At 44.8% G+C, this 11,996-nt stretch overlaps 1 protein-coding gene across 1 annotated transcript in view; it reads left to right on the top strand.

Annotated features, from left to right (window-relative positions):
• TRABD2A (TraB domain containing 2A) overlaps nt 1–4,195 on the top strand; it is a gene marked incomplete at its 5' end in the record, with an annotated part of 81,948 nt that extends 77,753 nt beyond the window's left edge. Inside the window, 2 exons of the mRNA XM_082301159.1 lie at nt 72–326; nt 3,906–4,195. Coding sequence (XP_082157285.1) covers nt 72–326; nt 3,906–4,086 — 436 coding nt within the window. The 3' untranslated portion in view covers nt 4,087–4,195. The remainder of the gene's footprint in view (nt 1–71; nt 327–3,905) is intronic.
• Nucleotides 4,196–11,996: the final 7,801 nt, after the last annotated feature.

Genomic DNA, 11,996 nt, shown 5'->3' on the forward strand with positions numbered 1-11,996 from the left:
TGATAGTGTCTGAATCAGGATTTTGCCTCAAAGCCCTTTCAAATGTTGTCTGTGTTCCCTCTTTCTTCCAGCCGAAGACCTCCTAAAACCTTGTTAGCCTTTTCATCATCACACAGTCCCTATGTTGTATCCCATGAGCTCCCACTGCACCCCCAGAAGGAGGAGGAGGAGGAGGAGGAGGAAGAGTTCCTGCCTCACCTGCTCTTCCCTGACAGCATTGATGTGCTCATGAAAGTAGACAGGAAGTACAAAAAGAAGAAGAAAAAGCAGCAGAAGAAGCAAAGACTGCGACAATTCAATGACCTCTGGGTTCGCCTTGAAGAGAGGTAACTAATGGCAGAGGAGGGGGAGGATGGCTTATCATGCAAACTGGACTTTAACTTAGACTGTTTAATCCAGACCCTCAAGCTTCTGCAGGGGTAGATATATCCTGTGGACAGGATCTGACCTTCTCCACTACTGTGATTCTTTCTAAAACATTTGCACAAGGCTGCTTGTGCTTATAGTGCCAGAAAAGCTTTTTTTTTTTTTCCTATGCATAGTTAGATTTGTGGAAAATTAAGTATAAAACAAGTGGCAGCCTTGTCTAGATCAGTCTGCATTTGGGCTTGAGGGATTGTGAACATATGGCAGTGCTCTCTGTTATGGAAGGATGGGTCCAGTGGTATATGGTACAGATCAAAGCCTTGGACCATTATGCAAGAGCTGCTGCATATGAGGAAACTATCATCCCTGGCATATGTTCTCTTTGCACTTGGGCAATATTTTGTGCAGTATTTTCAGTCTCTGTATTCTTCAGTCTGAAAAAGCATGATAGCCTAATGGATGACAGAGCTTATGTAAAAAAATCAGTGTGTTGTGGGGCAGAGGTTCACACATACCCCTTACTTTTCATCCAGAAAAACTTGCTTGCCTACAAGAGCTACAGCAGCCTGCAAAAACACACACACACACAAAAAAAAAAAAAACCAACCAAACAAACAAAAAAAAAACAAAAACAAAAAACCAAAAAACCCACAAAAAAAGCCAATTTCTCTCTCACTACCTATACTTGGGCCTGTGGCTGAATGTATACCTTAATGTTTCCCTCCTGTCAGATAATACATGTGCCCAAATCTACTTTCTTTTGTATTTTGTGTGTGATTGTGTCTCTGCCATACTCAGGTTGAAGGCATTAAATTTTTGTGATACCATAAACAACCAGACAAGTTGGGGGTGATGGAGAAAAGTCTGACAGCTCCTAAAATGAAGTCGGTACATTGTTTGGGTTTTTTCCCTTCTGAAGAATACTTCTTCCTGCTCCCTAAGTTACTGAGTATAGCAGGGTTCTCCTATGCCTTTCCTCTCAAGTCCCTGGATCCTAATTGTACCACTGCTGTGAGTGATACGTGGCTCAAGCTGGCTGCAGGTAAGTGCAGCAGCTGTTGTTCTGTTTGAGGCATTCAGCCATTGTCAGATTTTTTAGACCAGACTCCCTTCTCTGCCCCTTCAACCTTAGTATAACTATTTGGGAGACAGAGGGAGACAAATGATTGTGTAACCTGTCTACTGACAGACTTATACGCAGTCCAAGATTAACCAATATAACAAATCCTATATTGATCACACTTGATTTTATCTCTTAGTGTACCATTTCCTTTCTATTAATGTAGTTGATACTAGCTAATTGTGAACGGATTTTTGGAGTTTCAGTTGACAGTCTCTTTAGTTGAAATGATAAGGAATGTCTGTCTTAATCTCCCACGCTGCCTCCACAGTGCCATGTTCAGTGTTTCACATCAGTTGTTCCCACAAAGCTCGAAGTCAGTGAGCAGTGACTCTAAGATACCCATGCACTTACAGTATCAAGCCTTCAGAAGAAGAGGGAAGATGGGAGGATGTGCTACTGTCAGTAAACTGAAGGCACACTAGGGCTGCATACTAGATTTCAAGTACTGCCAGGCACTAGTAAGGCAAAAGTAAAGCAAATCATGGCAGCCTAGGAAACTACTGCATAAATATGGGAGCAGTAAATGCTGCTTTCCTTTTCTTCTTTTTGTTTCTTTTCTTCCCCTACTGTTTAGTCATCCTTTGTGCTAGAAACTTACGCTGGTGCTAGGTGACAAATGCTTCGTAGGGGTGACTCCTTAGTAGCAGAGAAGAGCTTAAGCATCTGGAGATGGAGATGTTGCATGTCAGTGCTGGGAAAGACAAACGATACCTGGGAGATTGCTGCGCCCTTCCTGCCGACGGAAGGCAGCTTTCCCTCGGGCACAAGCTCCACCCATGCGCTGGGCTTCTGTAAAGCCCAGGTTGTCTGCCCGTCCTCTGCCACTGCACGCCTGCCCATGTCGCTGCTGGGCTGGGCTGACAGTCCCACCTCGCGGCGCGTCTCTTCCCAAGGAAATCCAGCGCCGCTGGGTGCAAGCTCGCTTGTGCAGGGCATGTCTGACTGGGAGTCTCAGCCCTTGCTCTACGCATTCCTCAGGGTGCACAGACACAGATAAAGTTGTCAGGTTTCTTAGAGATGGGCCATTCACAGCTTTCAGGTTTACAGATGGGCTCCATGACCTTAAAGGTCTTTTCCAACCTATATAATTCTATGATTCCTCCTGTGAGCCTGAAAATGTGAAAGGTGCAGCTCAAGTGATTTAATAGTGTGGCAGTGGGCTTATCAGAATGGCCTTGATTCGTGCCCCTATATGCATCAGCTGGAAGCTATATTTCCTTGATGTGCTGCCAGCTGTCTTCTCTCAGGCTATTGTTCAGATCTGGGGAGCCCTTTGGGTAAGGAAAAGTAAAGTGTTTTTAGAAAGGATACTAATTGCCTTCAATTTCCCAAAGCATTTTTGCTTAGTGGGCTGAAATAAGACAAGAATGGTACACAGCAGCTGGGGATTGGGTAATGAAAAATACAAAGGTTTTTGTATTTGCCAAGTGGACTTGCTTTTAGTTTTGTCCAAATTTGTGTTCAGGTTTTACACAGCGCCATGCGGTCCTAGGGAGTATGTCAGTCTTAGAGCTGTGGTGTCAAGCATTGCTTTCAATCCATTGCCAAAAAAAACAACCACCTGTGTTGTACCTGACCCTTCTGACTCTTGGCCTGCTGTGGTGCATGATCTCCCCCAGTTCAGGTCAGTTGGTGTTAGCAGCCTGGAGCATACAAATCTCTGTCCCCCATCATGTATTGCCTTAATGGGAGCTCAGCTCATGTATGTCAGTTCTTGTTCATCACCATGTCAGAGTACTCCCTACCGCTGGGAGATACTCTGGAATGTGGCGATCTAGGCTGCGATTCAGGAAGCCATTCTTCCTCTGCATAAAATACGTCATGTAAGCTCTTTGTAATTGCTGATGTGTGGAAGAGATCATACAGTATAGAAACAAGGTGGGTCCACACTAAGATGCATGAAGCATGGCTGAGAAAGATGTACTCAGAAAACAGGTCCCTCACCCCAGCTGTGCTCAGCAAGTGCCACTGCATTGACACTCCTTTGCAACAACACTTGTTTTATTCTTCCGTATTTTCTACTTAGCTGACAGGGGCTAGGAGTATGGTCATCTTACCCACCTGACTGACTGTGGGAGCAATGGGCAGGCTGGGTAGACTTGAGACGGAGCAGGTATTTTGGTACTCCTCAGTCTCTTTGCTGTTCTTCCTCGAGTCTGCTTCACAGTTTGGCTGTGTAGCACCCTCATCCTTGTGGGCTGGCGTAGGAGCTGGCCACACCTGTGAGGAAGGGACAAGACAGCACTCTGCCATTTAGGAGACAGAGACTTCTGGTCAGTGTGTAACTTGTATAAGACACCATTTGAATGGACCTAGAAAACTGACAGTGGGTCACAGAGGCTGCCCACCTCCTGCTCTGTGTCTGTTGGGCAGTTGTGGGCTGGGTCAGGACTGATACTCTTCTCTTGCCTTGCAGTGCTACCGACCCTCCTCCCCGGATCCGCATCATTAATGGCTACATCACAGTTGAGCCCCAGCCCCGCGGCCACGGACGGTCCAGTCACACTCGCACAGACACCAGCAGCGCTCACCAGCTTTCCCATCCTCTCTTCCTTCCACTACTGACTTTGACTTTGCATAAGATAATGTGGCGTTGAAACACAGGGGGACCTAAGCTGCTGGACTCTTGTCTTAAAAATCAAAAAAAGAAACTTATGCAAAAAGAGAAATAGAAGACTATGAGTGGGACACCTGTTCTTTGGGGTGTTCTTAAACTGCCTCCTTTTCCTGAGTCTGGATCATTAACACTATTAACTTGTTTGACCTGCCCAATACAGGAGAAGATATTTTAATGAAAGTGTTATTTATCCTTCTCTTGCAGAAGAATGATTTCATGTTATCCCACAATGCTTTGGGGAGATTATAATGCCGCTATAACATAGCTGTTGTTTAGCTGCTTGAGCCCAACTAAAGTACATATTTTTCACCTTCAGTGCCTTGTAAGAAGATTTACACACCACTGACTTGTTTATTAGAACAGAATATTTTGATCATATGAGCACAGCTGGGAAAGAGAGGTTGGTATTTTATGTCTCTACTGGTAATGCTTTTAATTCATGCTTGTTAGGGCTCCGGATTACATATAAAGGTTCATGACAGCACCTACAATCGAATAAAACAGTTGTAAACTTGTGAACAGAATGTTTCTGCTGTCTGTTTGGTGTTATTTAAGATGGGTACCCCTGAGCCTCCAATGGCCAGACAAGTCTCGTAAGCGCAAATTAATGTAGGTTTAAGAAAAAAACAATTCCGGGGGAACTTCACAAGTCATACTGTTGGAGTCTTCCAAAATAAGTTCTCCAGAGGTGATTTTCACAATTAGATTTAATTCTAGGAAATTGTTTCAAATTTTCTACTGAGTTCATTGCTCAGACTTTCCAAACTGTTTTATGTCTTTTGCTGTCTGTGTGAAGTAGATGTGTTGTTGACTGTTGAATGTAAAAAACTTGGAAGTGGTGATGAATTTTCTGTATTTGTACAGGACATCCTCTTGTGATCACACTTACGCAATTTGTGAGCAGTATTTCCCCCCCACCTCTTAGTGGGGTTTCATTGCCTGGAAAGGTCTCATAAGTTTCATCCATGGGTGAACTTGGAGCCAGTGTGTTGAGTTTAGTAATGTGGATACATAGCAGTCACCTGCCCCAGTGAGACAACACACCTTCAGGTTTCCCTTACGCCTTTACACATACTTCACTGTTTTTTCCAATGCCTGGGAAAAGTACTTCCTTTTCCTAACGTTCTATAGTACATGGGAGGAGGAACAAAAAGATTCCAGCTTTCCTAACAGGCTTTTAATCTCTTGATCTCAAATTTCAGTCCACCTTCCATAAGGACTGAAGCCGAATACGGCCTCCATTTGCTGAGGAAAACAGAGGAAGGAGAGGCTAAGTGTCACAGTTAACAGCAGCATTGTGGGGAATCAAATGTATCTGGGCTGGAGTAGAAGACAGCAGCATCTCATTGTATATTCCTTCTTATAAGAATACTGAAAGACCTCGGGTACCTACCTACAAAATGGGTAGGAAGGTGGATCCTGGTAATTACAGACCAGTTAGCCTGACCTCAGTACCAGGTAAGGTAATGGAACAGTTTATCCTGAGTGCTATCACGCAGCACTTAGAGGATGGCCAGGGCATCAGACCCAGCCAGCATGGGTTTAGGAAGGGTAGGTCATGCCTGACCAACCTGATCTCCTTCTATGACCAGGTGACCCACCTGGTAGATGTGGGAAAGGCTGTGGACGTTGTCTATTTGGACTTCAGGAAGGCCTTTGACACTGTCTCCCACAGCATACTCCTGGAAAAGCTGGCAGGCCATGGCTTGGACAGGAGCACTCTTTGCTGGGTCAGGAACTGGCTGGATGGTTGGGCCCAGAGAGTGCTGGTGAATGGTGCTGCATCCAGCTGGTGACCAGTCACCAGTGGTGTCCCTCGGGTCTGTCCTGGGGCCAGTTCTGTTCAATATTTTTATTGATGACATGGATGAGGGTATTGAGTCTTTCATTAGTAAATTTGCAGATGACACTAAGCTGGGAGCGTGTGTCCATCTATTGGAAGGAAGGAGGGCTGTGCAGAGAGACTTGGATTGGTTGGATGGATGGGCAGAGTCCAACAGGTATTAAGTCCAAGTGCCGAGTTCTGCATTTTGGCCACAGAAATCCCAACAACGTTACAAGCTGGGGACAGTGTGGCTGGACAGTGTCCAGGTGGAGAGGGAACGGGGTGGGGTGGGGGGGGGATACTGGTTGACAGTCAACTGAACATGAGCCAGCAGTGTGCCTTGGTGGCCAAGAAGGCCCACGGCATCCTGGTCTGTATTAGGAACTGTGTGGCTAGCAGGAACAGGGAAGTCATTCTTCCCCTGTACTGGTAAGGCCACATCTTGAGTGCTGTGTCCAGTTCTGGGCCCCTCAGTTTAGGAAGAACATTGAGATGCTTGAGCATGTCCAGAGGAGGGCAGTAAGGCTGGTGAGGGGCTTGGAACACAAGTCCTATGAGGAATGATTGAGGGAAGTGGGATTGTTTAGCCTGGAGAAAAGGAGACTTAGAGGTGACCTTATCGCTCTCTACAACTTCCTGAAAGGAGGTTGTAGACAGGTGGGGGTTGGTCTCTTTGATCAGGCAGCAACTGACAGAACAAGAGGACACTGTCTCAAGCTGTGTCAAGGAAGGTAGAGGTTGGATATTAGGAAAAAGTTTTTCACTGAAAGAAGAATCAAGTACTGGAATGGTCTACCCAGGGAGGTGGTAGAATCACCATCTCTGGGCATGTTCACAAAAAGACTGGACATGGCACTTGGTGCCATAGTCTCATTGAGGTGTTAGGACATGGGTTGGACTTGATGATCTTGGAGGTCTCTTCCAGCCTTGTTATTCTGTGATTCTGTGAATGCATTCTGGCTTCCTTGGCTTTCACAGCAGCCAGGCTGATTATGTGTTCTCCCCAGTCTCTCTTTGGTTGATCTTTCACTGGTCATAGACCTGGTGGGTCTGGAGCTTGTTTTCCTTGACCTGAATGTGACCTGAAGGGAGCAGATTGTAGGAAACTTAGAAAAATGCACTGCAGGTCTGACAAACTGGGCACATAGAATCATAGAATGGATTTGTTTGGAAGGGACCTTAAAGTTCATCTCATTCCAACCCCCTTGCTGTGGGTCGGGACATCTTCCACTAGACCAGGTTGCCCAAAGGCCCATCCTTGAACACTTCCAGGAATGAGCCATCTACAGCTTCTCTGAACAGCCTGTTCCGGTGTGTCATCATCCTCACATACATACTTGCATATTTACCAGCACATCTGGCCACCAAAAATGTCACACCGGAGCATATCCTGTACTTGCTAATCTATGCCTTGGTATTGCTTTTCCTCCCATGTCATTAAGAATTGCATGATGAAGTGTGGCACAGGTCCAAACAGCAACTGGGAGAAAGTGGTTGAAGCAGAGTTCTCATTTCTTTTCTCCATTACAAGGCTGCTGTGTAAAATAGCCCCAGGCTGCCTTTTCTCTTTGTTTTCTCCTCCATGGTTGCTCCTGAGCTTCATCTCTGTGGGGGTAACTGGGTTGAGTGAAACAGCCATCAGTGTTTTTCTTAAGTTGGCCTGAGGAAAGAGTGGTTATAAAAGACTCTGAAATAACAGAGAGCTGAAGTAGCACTATGGATAATTCAGTTCTGATGGTGTAACTCATTTTGTAGCCTGTTTCCAAGTGCCTGACTGTCAGAGAAATAGGAATGTACTTAAACTGTGATGGATTGTGTGCCTACAGAGGCTGCATCCTGGGAGTCTTTCTTCAAGGTAATCGAATAAAGATATTTTTGAGGGTCTCATGGACTTGGGTTGATACCTGTGAACTAAACTAGTGTTTCCAATCCCTCGCTTTCCCTTCCAGAACAGTCACTGCTGGTTGTCCTCTCTGCTCCCCCCACCCAGTAGCAGCTGGGTAGTACCAGCAGGAGGTCAGGGGACCAGCTGTCTACACGTGGGCACCGAGTCGAGGAACTGCTTCTGAAGTCCCAAGAAAAAATGGAGCAGAGCTACTGCCTTTTTGCTCAAAGGTAGCTCTGAGGTTAAAATGCTGGGTAAGACCTGTTTTCAGGTCTCTGCCAGAGGGGATTTGGAGCCAGAGCTCCTCCTGGTGGCCTCTTAACCCCCTCTAGAGAGCGCACAAGGAAGACATCCTCTATGCGGAGGTGACCTTTTCTAAAGAAATTGTAATAATCAGATATTTATGTTCAGATTAGCAGTAGAATAAAATAAGCCCCTGTCTTTTCAAGTTGCATTGCAATAGACATGCAGCTACATTCAGTCACACGTTATATTATTGCAATGTCCAACTGACTTTTTAGGTCATCCCAGGAAATGCATTTTGTATGTCTGATTTTAACGTAGTGGAATGTTCTAAGCATAAACTCACTTGGCCCATCCCAGAGCTTTGTAGCAGGCAAGGCAGTTCACTGATACCTTCCAGTGGTGGGTTTGGACCTCAGTTCCACATGGAAGGCACATGAAGTTTTGCACTGAACTGTTGCAGCAAACTGGATAATTATTTGTCAATACAGCTTCAAGGATATAAACTCGCACCTAAGTGGATAAATAGGACAAACGCCGTTAAAAGTACTGGAGCAGAAATGCTACAAGCAACAAGAATCTTGAATGTCAGCCTCCTACCCTGGAATGGAAGGCAAAAAGATGTGTAACACAAATACAGCAGCCCTCTGTCTTGGAGATTCAATGTTTCCAAGCACTTTGCTGCTGTGCAAACACCCCACCCATGCCGGAGAACTTCATCACTGTGTAGACATCCTGTACCTGGGCTCCTGTGAAACATGGATGTACATGGGCTGCTTGGGTTTTTTGCAGTGTTGTTAGCTTGCACTGCTACCTATGGAACTAGAATATTGTAATGAAAATAGTGCTTTGCAAAGGAACTTGTTCCCTAGAAGGTGACTTGGGACCAGTGTCACTCTGGTGAAGTTTGTTCATATTAACAGTGGTACAAGAAAATATGGAGTCTTTGCAACAGAAATCACTAAAACATTGCCTAGGTTCCATTCATATTTTGCCAAAGGATCATGGGCTGGCAGAAGAGCCTCTTCGAGTTTGCTCAGGCTTTTTCAAGCTTGATGCTTAAATTGTCTGGATGTGTGGAAGCTTGCACAAAATAAAAGTACTATGCTTAGCAGAATTCACTGCACTGTTTATTTATTGCTTTTTCTGAGTATAGTTGTTCATTATCTGCTTGGGAGGTAAAGCTGTAATGTTGGAGTTGTTTTCTGTGAAGACCCAAATTTGAGGAAAATCAGTTGTGCTGAGAATTCTGAAAACATCACCCTTTTTTTGAGCCCAAGAACTGAATAGCTGTAAAGGAAATTAGGCAAGTAGAGCAGTTTGCAGGAGAGCTGGCAAATACTGTCTCAACAGTTCTTCACGTCATCAACAGGAATGGAAACTGATAATCCATGAAGTGTTTAGGTGTACCACTGTGAATGAACACACAATAAATTGTGCCCAGGAATCGTGATGTCAATGATAAAGTACAGTACAGAGATTATTTTGCAGCCTGAAAATTGACAAAAAACCCTTTCCAGAATTTCAGTGGCAGATGCTAAAAAGCTGAATATTCTTCACATACTCAGTGCTTACTGAATTTATCTGTTTAGTCTAGTCTGTTTTCTCTAGTAACATGTTCAAGCTTTACATGGAATTTCTTGCACCTGAATTGCATTAAAACTCAAAATTAGTTTTAAAATTTTTGCATGTTTGCATTTTGACAACTGCATTTCTTGATGTGTTAGTTCTGATTTTTTTTTTTTTTTTTTTTTAATGCAGGCTAAGTGTGTTGTACAACTGGAGATTTGTGTCTGTTCTTTATGTGGAAAAACATAATGTATTAGAAGTCTTCGCGGCATGTCTGCCTTGCTGCACAAAGTCTGCCATTCCTGTGTGGGGAATCTGTTACTTCATGATCCCTCATAGCCAATAGAACTAGGGGTCAATCCAGACTGACTGGTGGACTAGCAAAAAGGGATGAAAGAGGTTTCAGTGAATTTTGCATCCTCTGATATGATGAGGCCAGCCTTCAGGTTGGAAGATCAAGAGGTGAGTTAGAATTTAGGCTTGGAATGCATGGGCACATGTTAAGCAGTGTTATAAGTGGCCACCACTCTAGTGCTCCAGTGTTGAGCAGCTCCAGGTCCTGAGGATTCCTCCTGCCTGGCAGGTAGAGCTTGGTCCATGGGCCCAGAAGTCTGTCCAGAGGCCTGTGTCCCAGACTGATGTGGCTGCTGCTTACCCATTTTCAGAATCAACTGATAGCACAGCTGAGCATGTATCCCACAGACAGATACATGACAGACAGACAGAGGACACTGGCACGACCAGCCACACACAGGAGATGCTGCTCTTGATAGCACCCACACAGATGGCTTGCATAAAACATAAGCACAGCCAGCCAAGTCTTCTCCTCCTCTTCAGCTGGTAATGAAAGTTCATTACTGAAAGTGCAGGCAGTCCCCCACCCTACCTCAGTTCATAAGCACACACACAGTCACGGCTTGTACTGGCATGGCCCACCCCTCTGTCTATCCACCACTCCCACCTGGATCCTAAATCCTTTTACATGCTGTACAAGTCTCCTACTCACCATTTCATCCAGTTAACAGATCCAGAATTCACATGCTGGTCTCACAGGTCCCAAACATTCACAGTTACCAGCACTGCTCCTCTGCCTACTTGGTACCTCTGCTCAGACCCAGCACCTTCTCCTTGCTGACAGGTACAACTTGAGGCTTGCCAGTGAAGTACATCCCACACCTGCACGCAGTGGCTGTGCAGAAGATAGAGACCCTCTTCTGCCCCATGGCAAATGATGCCATGCACATGTGCCTGTGACTTGAGGTCTCACTCCAGCAGCTGGAGCTGAGCCCCTCACCTGGTTTGTTCTCCCTTGCAGTTACTGTTTTTCAGGATGCCCACTGTTCTTGCCATGGTGGCTGGTGGCTAAGACCACTACCCACTATGTTTAAGAAAAGATTTAATAAAGAAGATAGGACCACAGGCACAGGGTGTGTCCAGACAAGTGTAGTAACCAGCAAACCAGTCCCTTTTATAACCACTTCCTTTCTACTCCCTTTCCTTGTTTCTCCCCAGTCCCGTTTCACTAAACATTTTTGTGTAAATTTTGCTGAGTCATTCACACCTCTCCCCTTGAACATCTCAAATCCTCAGAATCCTATTTTTTCTCCTTTCTTATCAATTACAAAGTGGCCATCTCCAAAGCTGGGCCTGGGAGTTTGTTTCAATCATCCATCAATTAGTAACTAGAAACTTTTAATCTTTGGCATCATCTCTCTTATCTGTTGTCTGTCAGGTTTGTCTTCATGTGTTCTTGCTTATCACTTCCCCTTTCATTTATTTTCCCTTTTGCACAGAATATGTCTTTGATAAAGCTTAACTGGACAGAGGCTCTTATTTTCACATACCTACAGCACAAGACATTTTCCCAGTAGAATGACAAAAAGACAAGTGATTTTTTTGGTTGGCAACTTGGATTTGAGTGACAGCAAGAGTACAGGCCAGGGCAAAAAGAGTATCAAACTCGCACCTTAAAGCTTCCTTTGCTGAAACCAGCTCTATGTTTCTAAACTGCAAACATTACTGTATTCCTGTCTTTAAAAGGCCAGCATGGAAGGAAAAACTGTAGGTGATGAAATTAAGAAGTCTAGCATGACACCTGGATTTAATAGCTTGTCCAGCCTCCTGATGCAGCAGTAGCCACCAGCACCTTGCACCGAGCCCAGTGGAAGCCAATGACAGCATCTCTATTTTTAGCTTACTTTTTCCTTGTGAACCATCTATAGCTTGCTGGAAGCATGGGTGCTGGATGGTTCCCAGAGCAGATACAGGGATATTCATGTGGATTAGAAACTTGTTTGTCTAAAAACCATCACTTCTGAATTGATACTGTACCTTTAACCTGCTTTCTCAAGGTTCTGAACTCTTTATT

The sequence above is a fragment of the Coloeus monedula genome (assembly GCF_965178545.1).
Source record: "Coloeus monedula genome assembly, chromosome: Z".
NCBI lineage: Eukaryota > Metazoa > Chordata > Aves > Passeriformes > Corvidae > Coloeus > Coloeus monedula.